Source organism: Saccostrea cucullata, unplaced genomic scaffold, assembly GCF_032062105.1.
Source record: "Saccostrea cucullata isolate Sc308-1 unplaced genomic scaffold, CSIRO_AGI_Scuc_v1 ctg4371, whole genome shotgun sequence".
NCBI lineage: Eukaryota > Metazoa > Mollusca > Bivalvia > Ostreida > Ostreidae > Saccostrea > Saccostrea cuccullata.
The window spans coordinates 44,351-54,124 of NW_026921528.1; the positions used below are offsets into that span (position 1 = coordinate 44,351).

General features: G+C 35.3%; 1 protein-coding gene across 1 annotated transcript; it reads left to right on the forward strand.

Annotated features, from left to right (window-relative positions):
• Window positions 1-746: 746 nt before the first annotated feature.
• LOC134260205 (perlucin-like protein) lies at window positions 747-9,473 on the forward strand. Its single transcript, XM_062742791.1, has 4 exons — window positions 747-1,100; window positions 3,297-3,376; window positions 4,223-4,313; window positions 9,179-9,473. The coding sequence occupies exons 1-4, from the start codon at window positions 752-754 to the stop codon at window positions 9,388-9,390; spliced, it is 732 nt and encodes a 243-aa protein (XP_062598775.1). The 5' UTR covers window positions 747-751; the 3' UTR covers window positions 9,391-9,473.
• Window positions 9,474-9,774: the final 301 nt, after the last annotated feature.

Below are 9,774 nucleotides of genomic sequence, written 5' to 3' on the forward strand. Positions count from 1 at the left end.
TAAAATTCAGTACAGCCAGTGGATCCATGATCGATGCATTTCAATCCGTACACGTAACCATGACAGACAGAAATTGCGACTCTGAGAAATAGCAGTTGCACCAGTAACCATTTGAGAATTTGAAAATGATGGCATGGCTTAATTGGAAGAACCATTCTAGTTTTAATTTTTTTGAAATATGTTTGTTAATATTTAAATATCCTAATGACTTTCTGTCCTTTGACGTATTCCTTTTCGCTCCTTGGGAGCACAGGGCCACAAAAATATCTTTAAAGTTATAATAGATTGGAAAATTGAATTTTGCATAGGAAATACTAGATATTACGCAGGATTTGAAAATTTGATGACACTTTGGATGTAACGTTTTTAAGAGGTGCAATCAAACAATAATTGTGTATTTCATAAAGCGAGTTGCTTTTCAACCAGAACGACGTACACAATACATAGAAAAATCGACCCGCTATAAAAATGTTGAAAACGCTATTAATTTTTTTATTTTTATTGATGAATGTTAGTTAATATTTAAATATCCTAATGACTTTCAATACCAAAATAGTATCTTCAAAGTTAATAGATTCTTTTAACTGGAAAATTGAATTTTGCATAGGAAATACTAATCATTACGTTGGATTTGAAAATTTGATGACACCCTGGGTCATGTGGATATAACATTTAAGATTTCATAAAGCTGGTAGTTTTTCTTCGAGATTGACACATACTATACACAGAAAATATATTTAACCCCATATAAATGTTGAAATTTAAGTTATTAAATTCGGTACACCTGGTACCCAAGATTTGGAGACTAGTTTTCGGAGCAGTGCTTCCAGCTTGTGTGATGGCAGGAGACACCATACAAAAATCTCTATTCCAGACTGATTCTCTCCAGGACAGTTTTGTCCCAGAATCTTCGGGGGTGATTATCGCCAATTTTTCTGGGATAGATAAATTTATGTGCACGTATCAATGTGCTTTCAATCTTAAATGTGAGGGTTTTGGTTATAATCTTGCAAAGAAGGAATGTCATCTAATGATTATTTCTCTTTACGGATTAAACATTAAACAAAGTCCAGGATGGCGATTTTACAACATCAAAAACGGTACGTGATCATTGCTATTGCTAATTACTAGTTAGTATTTTATTTCGTATTCTCTTAGCATTTTTTACATTAACAAAAATATTACATGATTGTATCTTTACAAGAAATGTTTTAAACATCATTGGAATGGAATTTTAGGAGTGTGAAAACATTACCTTTCAGAAAAAGGTTATCGTGAAAAGTTCCATATTTTCCTGATTTTATCAATACTAGTGTATCAAAGCATTAACTAGTTACTTTTAGGCAATAATAGTTATTTACTATGATAAACTAGATTTATTTTAATAAAGACTAGTCAAATGTTATGATAGGCTTCCAGGAGCCTGTCAGTGTATTAATTTTAAGGAATCACTGTCTAGTTAGTCCCCCGCTTGAAAAGTGGGGGATATTAATTTGGGTTTGTCCGTCCGTCCGTCCGTCTGAAACGAAAGTGTTACACACAGACAGAATGTGTAAATTTCTGTCTGTCTGTAAAACGCTTTCGTTTCCACACGATATTGTTCGAGAAATTTCTTTTGCAAAATGAAATTTAGCATAGCAACTGTTATAACAGACAGGATGAACTTCTGACCTTGATTTTGACCTCAAAATCAAAGGTAAGCCAAGGTCAGCAAAAATTGCAAAAGCAAATTCTGTCTGTTAAAACACGTTCGGTTCAACACGATATCTCTAGAACCATTTGAGCTATCGCAATGAAATTTTACATAACAACTCCCTGAGTGTGGCCTAAAGAAGACCCCTATTGATTTTGAGGTCAAAAGGTCAAAGTTCAAGGTCGTAAATTTATACATTCTATCTGTGTGTAACACTATCATTTCCGGGCGATATTTCAAGAAGATTTTGAGCTTATGCAATGTAATTTTATACCAAAACTCCCTAGGACGTCTCTCGCCCCTCTCAAATTTTGCCCCGCTCCGTTTGTTTTAGTAGTATTTGTAGTATTACAGGTGGCTATTTTTAGCGGAGGGGCAGGAGGAGAGTGATTGCGGATAAAACAGGTTCTCGGCGGACTTTATGTTCTTATTACATCTATTATAACTGTTTAATAAAGGCTAAATAAATCAAACACCATGGATTGTGTAAAATTTTGAGAATACCGAACATGAAAACATGAATATATACATTTGTATGTGACTTCAGTTTGCATATACTTCACTCCATGTAAGCGACTCCGTGGTCTAGTGGTTATGTCTCTGGCCTCAAGTGTGACGTTTTAGGACCACAAAATTTGAATGAATCAGTCGAACCTTTCTTTTTTTTTTTTTTAAATACTTTTTTTTTTTTTACTAAATGATAGTATTAAGCATGTGAAATGAAAAATTTATGATTATAAAAAATTACAGTGTGATAAATATTCCATATAAAAAAAATCTTCTATACACATAATAAAGAATAAGCAATCAAATCTTTATATGCATATTGACATACATGTATTTTATTTCCTTCAGTATACATGTATACATTTAACACAAAATTCTACAAACTTCAGGGGGATCGACTTTTTCCCTAAGCGGGGGACACGAATTCTGTGAATTAGCTTGTTAGTATAGTATGCCAGGGCATCAACGATAGTGGGAAACATGGAATAACTTGTATAACGGGCGAAGCCCGTTTTGCATAAATTATCCCAGACAATGATTCCTTATATTTCCAGTTAATTGTAATTTTAATAGTCCTCGCCCGGAAACGATAGTGTTACACACAGACAGAATGTGTAAATTTACGACCTTGAACTTTGACCTTTAGACCTAAAAATTAATAGGGGTCTTTCTTAGGCCACAGGGAATTGTTATGTGAAATTTCATTGCAAAAGCTCAAAGGGTTCTCAAGATATCGCGCGGAAACGAAAGTGTTATAACAGACAGGTTTTATGAACTTCTGACCTTGACCTTTGGACCTCAAAATCAATAGTGTTCCTTAAGCCATAGGGAGTTGCTATGCAAAATTTCATTGCGAAAGCTCAAAGGGTTCTCGAGTTATTGTGTGGAAACGAAAACGTTACAGACAGACAGAAAGACGGACGGACGGACAGACTCAGAGGAAACCTATAGTCCCCTCCGGTTTCACCGGTAGAGGACTAATAAAATGTAAACACAAACATAGAATACATCGCTAATAATATATATGTCTTTTTGTGGGGGTGTGAGGGTTTGTAATCACTTTAAAATATTGAGATTTATTTTTGTGTTTCTGTAGCTTGTGAATACGGCTGGACTGAGAGAAGCGGACATTGTTACTTTTGTAACCAAACTCGATCGAATTGGAACGTTGCCCAGGTAAAGCATAACTAATTATTACGGATACTTAAAACAAACAAAATTTGATGGATGGGTTGATTTTTTTTTTTGACTGATTTTGAATAGAAATGACGTAAATAATATACCCCTAAAATATATAAAGAAATCGTAAGGTTTCTTTGGTCTTTAAGATATGAGACTTTATGTTGCTTTATATACATGTATAAATCTCAGTACACAAAATTTTGCACAACTTCTAACCCTTATGACAAAATCTTAAAAATTCATCCAGCTTTACCAAGTAAACATTATTCTGATAATTCAGGTTAGTGGTTACCACTTTAAATAAAATCTTTAAATTAGAACCATTTCCAGGTTAGTTTGTACTTTCCGTAAGGCGTGACATTCTCGACGTTACATAATTAGCTTCTGAATTTAATTTACACAGCTTTTCTTCACTGTTGAAATATACATGGGATAGAAATTCGGGCAAATGCCAATTAGCGTAATATCGAATAACCAATTACGTTGTCTCGTCCGGCAAAGACGTCTCATCGTTGTCAGCAACAATTTAAAGTCCTGATGTTATTAATTTCTTAACCAATGAGAATCTATTCGCCATTTGACAGACGCTAATTACGTAGCGCCGAGAATGCCACGCCTTACTGAATGTCCAATCTAACCTGGAAATGGTTCTAAGATTTTCTAAATTAAAATGAATTAAAATGTTATTGATAAAAATGGTTAATCTGGTTAATTTGGTGTACGTTTTACAACACAGTGCCCTCTGTTAAGGGAATAGGAGTCATTTACTCCGGAGGAGTTGTCTTTTTCCCGGTGGAATAATGAACCTTAATTAAATGCATATTTTTTTTTTTAATTTAGGCGACCTGCCAGACACATGATGCGTATCTTGTAGAAATCGGTGACCAAAGGGAAAATGAATGGATTACAGAAAAATTTCTCCAAAGTTTGGGTATGGAAAGTATATTGAATTCAAGGTATTCAATGTATAACGACCAATTTTTTTATTACCTAATTAATGATTGGTCAGATATTTTTGTGTCTTGTTTCGTCTGCAGAGCAGAGCGGCACTAAGGGATCACTTTATCCGGCGTCTGTCTGTCACACCTTGTATCTCAAGAACTGTAAGAGATCTGCACATTTATTGCCTGGCACTATAGCATTTGTAAATTGTCATGGTTACCGAATAGTGACCTCTTGATCCTCGACATTGTCGTTTGACCTATTTTAATGAAAACAAAAGTGCCAATATACAGCGTATTTTTGACATTCAAGGGGATAATTCTATGCTATTTAGCATGTGCACTGATTGTCATAAAACATAATGAAAAATACCAGCGTTACAATTCACATGGCTTTGACCTTTAACCTACTTTACAAAGAAAACCCCGGGCAAAATAACTTCAGACATTGGAATTTTGAGTGGCGGGTGTTGATAATAACATTTATACATGTTTATGAGCTCAAAATACTAGCTGTTCTTTAAAACTGTATGATATTCAGTTAACCACACAAACTGATAAATTCATCAGGATCGGGATCCCACCACGGATCGTGTAGAATCCTAAGAATGTAAAGACTTTGAAACACATATTAACGCATGTAAAATGATAAATAATTATTTATAATGATTTCAACGTGATAATTCATTTGAGGGTTGGGAATCATATTTTATCTCCTCTGAGCTGAAAGCTCAAGTTAGCTTTTCTGATCACCTGTTTCCGTCCGTCCTCCCGTCTGTAAACTTTTCACATTTTGAACTACTCAAGAACCACTGTGGTCAATTTTAACCATCTATATACAAAGCATCCTTCGGCAATGGGGAGTTTAAATTAAAATGCGGAGCCAAGTCCCCTAGCAATGAGAGATAATCAAGAAAAGACAAAAATAGGTTGGGTTCGTTAAAAAATTTTCTTCTCGAGAACCACTAGGCCAGAAGAGCTGAAACTTATGTGGAAGTATCCTGGGTTAGTGTAAATACAAAATTGTTAAAATCATGACCTCCTGGCGGGGGGGGGGGCAACAATAGGTACTACAGGGGGGAAATCTGGTAAAGAACGGCACCATCAAAGTTCCTCATGTGAGCGATGTTTTGATTGACAGACTCTATTACAGTCTGATACTATGTGTGGATGTTTAGTTTTTGATGCATTTGTGAACTACATGGATCATGCTCGATTTATTTGGCATGAAATACTGTATCTGCCAGTAGCATGTAAATAGCTGTCCACTCTTAGATTTAGTTACATCTTTAAAGAAGCTAAAAGCAGGCGACACATGCGTTCCTTGGAACACTCTATAGTTTAAATCATGGTATCAATTTGAAGGTGTTCTGAAATAAAAATGCTCAACCAGAGGAATTTGATTATTTTCCAATTAATCGCTCCTTGACTTTTACTTTGAAGTCTCTGGACAGCGCAATTATGGGCGGCGGAAAGGGTAATAAAGACGTTTATGCAAAACTAACAACTAATTTTATAAATATAATGAAATACAAAACAGACAACCTTAAAAACAAAATCAACAGACTCGTTTGCAAAATCAACAGACTCCGATGCAAAACCAACGATCACCAATGCAAAACCAACGATTATTCACTGAATTGTCGCTAGATGGCGTGCAAAAAACATACATTACCTGAATTAATGCTAGATGGCGCGCAAGTTTTTACGTCATCATTAATTTTGTACTTTCATAGGAAGGTAAATGGATCAGGGCCACAATTAAAGAGTGAAGATCAAAAGGCTGAAAAGTAGCACATGTAGGAAATTCGCATGCCTCCCTTTCAATGATAAAAATAAAAACAGCTCACATGTTTGTGTGACTTTCTAGGTATAGAATAAAAGTTTAATGTAAAAAGTTTACAATGATATGCATCAAGGTGCATTTCAAGCATAAATTATGCACAGAAATATGTATTGAAATGAGAGATCATTTGGTTTGTTTACACTTTTTAAGCCAAGCGAGAGCTATTTGGAGGTCATGACGTTAGAAGTTTATTAATAACCAGCTATTTCCACATTGAACACCCCCATTTTTATGTGAATATTTATCTGACACATTGCTCTGCCATGTGGTAAAAATATTTTGGAAATGAATCTTTCTTAAAAAAGTTACAAAGAAAACAAAACACATGTTTTTACTATATAAGTCTATATATGTAAGCTAATTGTCGTCCGGGTCCAAATACCGCGAAATTGTCTATCAACATCCATTAGCATCATTGCAAAATTCAAACATATTGAGCAGCAAGACATCTACAAATGACTGTAAATATATTACAACAAAACAGTAGCAGATATTGGTATTTTTCCCCAAGAAAAATATTTTGAAAGGAAAAAATCCTCTTACACTCTTAAAAAAGTTCATATAAAATTATTTTATTGTGTTTATGCATTACACAATTTGTTGATACATGAAAATTCACTTGACAAATTGTACTTGTATCATTTTTGCTTTTCTTTGTAGGACTAAATGAAGTCTATTAAATTTATTTTAGAATAAGTTAATTTAGGAAGCAATCTGATTAAAATCAGATCCTTTGATCTGCTCACATAGATCGCTACTTTATAGATCGCTACTAGTGTTTATTGTTTTTATTAGGATGGACCCCCCCCCCCCAAAAAAAAAGAAAAAAAAACAGGATCTGCGCCTTTACAGATATGAATTATATAATACAAAAAAGATAAATGCTCTGAGGAAGAGGATAATCAAGGTTGGTACTGATGCGCAAGGGAGATGATGATATTTTTTGCGCAAAGGAAGTGATGATATTTGGGGAGGGGGGGGGTATCGACATATCAATATCAATAACTCATGGAGTTTCAGTAAAGGTCTCATAAGATTTTGGTAATTTGTTGATTAAACATGAATTAAAATGTCTGATAATAAATCTGGAAAATATATTCGGAAGGATAGTTTTTATTTTATTTAAAAGTTCACTATGCGTTTCTTCTCCCTTTCAGTATAGTTGAAACCGTAAAAGAATTTACACTGTAGGGCTACAAGGATGAGACCTGTACATGGTGTGATGGCATCTTTGCCATGGTATGCCTTGCCCCATGTACATTTTAACTAACACAGAAAATGGTTCTGCGTTGCAATTTATGCACTCTAAATGGCCATAAAAAAGCATGCTCAAACTCAATGTCAGCAAGGGGCCTCCGCCCTCCTCACCCTGCATGCTCTGTGCCCCTAGGCCCCCTACTGATTTTCTTAATTTCTCCGAAAACAGTATATCCCCCAAACCTGGAGTAATCGCTGTCCTACATTCCTTCGCCTTATTTTAAGCATAAAAAAAGATATGGATACACACACATCTTGCCTTAATTTCTTTTCTTTATATTTTAAAGTACTCTAGTCATTCCCTAAAATATACACAGGGTCAATCTAATAGATAACAATAGGCCCATTGGCCACATCGCTCACCTGAGCACTAAGGGTAGGAAAAAGTAGAAAATGGCTTTTTATTGTAAAGTTTAAATCCAAAAGTAGTCCCATGACCAATCATGGATTTGCTATTTTTTAGAAAATGATTTTTAAAGAATTTTCCTATATATATCTTTAAAAACTTTAGTCGGCCATTTTGGCCCCGCCCTACCCCTGGGGGTCATGATTTGAACAAACTTGAATCTACACTACTTGAGCATGCTTCCATATAAATATGATAAATTATGGCTTTGTCATTCTTGAGAAGAAGATGTTTAAAGAATTTTCCTATATATTTCTAAGTAAAACTTTGGTCGGCCATTTTGGCCCCGCCCTACCCCCGGGGGGTCATGATTTGAACAAACTTGAATCTACACTACCTGAGCATGCTTCCATATAAATATGATAAATTATGGCTTTGTCATTCTTGAGAAGAAGATTTTTAAAGAATTTTCCTACATGTATATATTTCTATGTAAATCTTTGGTCGGCCATTTTGGCCCCGCCCTATCCCCGGGGGTCATGATTTGAACAAACTTGAATCTACACTACCTGAGGATGTTTCCAGTGATAAGTTTCATCTTTCCTGGCACAGTGATTCTTGAGAAGAAGATTTTTAAAATATGCCACCAAATTTTCATTTATTCCCAATTATCTCCCCTTGAATGAGGGCGTGGCCCTTCATTTGAACAAACTTGAATCCCCTTCACCCAAGAATACTTTGTAGCAAGTTTGGTTGAAATTGGCCCAGCGGTTCTTGAGAAGAAGTCGAAAATGTGAAAAGTTTACAGACAGACAGACGGACAGACGGACAGACAGACGGACAGACGGACGCCGGACAAAATGTGATCAGAAAAGCTCACTTGAGCCTTCGGCTCAGGTGAGCTAAAAATGGGTATACATGTATAATGTATTATATAGTATATGATCCCCTGTTATATGTATACCGATATACTAGTATACTAGTATCTGATTTCGATACCGGTAATATATTCTATCATACATTCCGAGGTTTGCCAACTGGATCCTGATATATAATTTCGCGAGATTTTACGTTCCTATGAAAGTACAAAAATAATGATGACGTAGAAAAACATCCGCGCCATCCAGCGTTAATTCAGGTAATGTATGTTTTTTGCACGCCATCTAGCGACAATTCAGTGAATAATCGTTGGTTTTGCATTGGTGATCGTTGGTTTTGCATCGGAGTCTATTGGTTTTGCAAACGAGTCTGTTGATTTTGTTTTTAAGGTTGTCTGTTTTGTATTTCATTATGTTTATAAAATTAGTTGTTAGTTTTGCATAAACGTCTTTTTTACCCTTTCCGCCGCCCATACGCAATCTAGATCAATATTAATTTATTATACATGTACATACAATTTTTTTAAGGAACTTCTATTTGGTCCGGAGGTCGTGATGACGTCACTGAAGGTGTATTTGTTTGGCAATATTCCAAGTCATCACTAAGTTTTACGAATTGGATTCCCGGGGAGCCAAATAACGGCGTATTGGCCAATTGCCTGGAGATTCGAAAACAAGGCGTTTGGAGTGATGCTTACAGCAGTGATAAACTTCCCTTCATTTGCGAGAAACTTGCGTAATTATACAAAAGCCGGAATAAACAAAAGGCTGTAATCCTTTTCAATTATTACCAGCTAAAAAATTATTTACACTTTTTCTACATGTATTTGAGGTATCTTCCAATATAGCTGCAGAACTGTAGCTCTCCGAAAAAAATATATTGATAGACCGGAGAGCTACAGTGCCACCCATTGAAAAAACTGTATATTTATTGCGCACAAAAAAGTGCGCTCGGTTCTGGATTAATTCTTCCAAATTCTGACCTCAGTTGCGAAAAAAAGCTAGATTTCAACAAAGTCCTTACTAATCTATCAGTTACTTTCGTAGTTTACATCTGAACGAAGCGCGTTGGGCTGAATTTTCCTGCAAACCGAAATGGCAGTATAAATAGACGAAATTTTCGA

Excerpts from the sequence above, each read along its gene's own strand:
- LOC134260205 (XM_062742791.1), top strand. The coding sequence starts at position 752 with ATGTTGAAATTTAAGTTATTAAATTCGGTACACCTGGTACCCAAGATT. Across the intron at positions 1,101-3,296 it reads ATTTTACAACATCAAAAACG|CTTGTGAATACGGCTGGACT; the intron begins GTACGTGATCAT and ends GTGTTTCTGTAG. Across the intron at positions 3,377-4,222 it reads CGAATTGGAACGTTGCCCAG|GCGACCTGCCAGACACATGA; the intron begins GTAAAGCATAAC and ends TTTTTAATTTAG.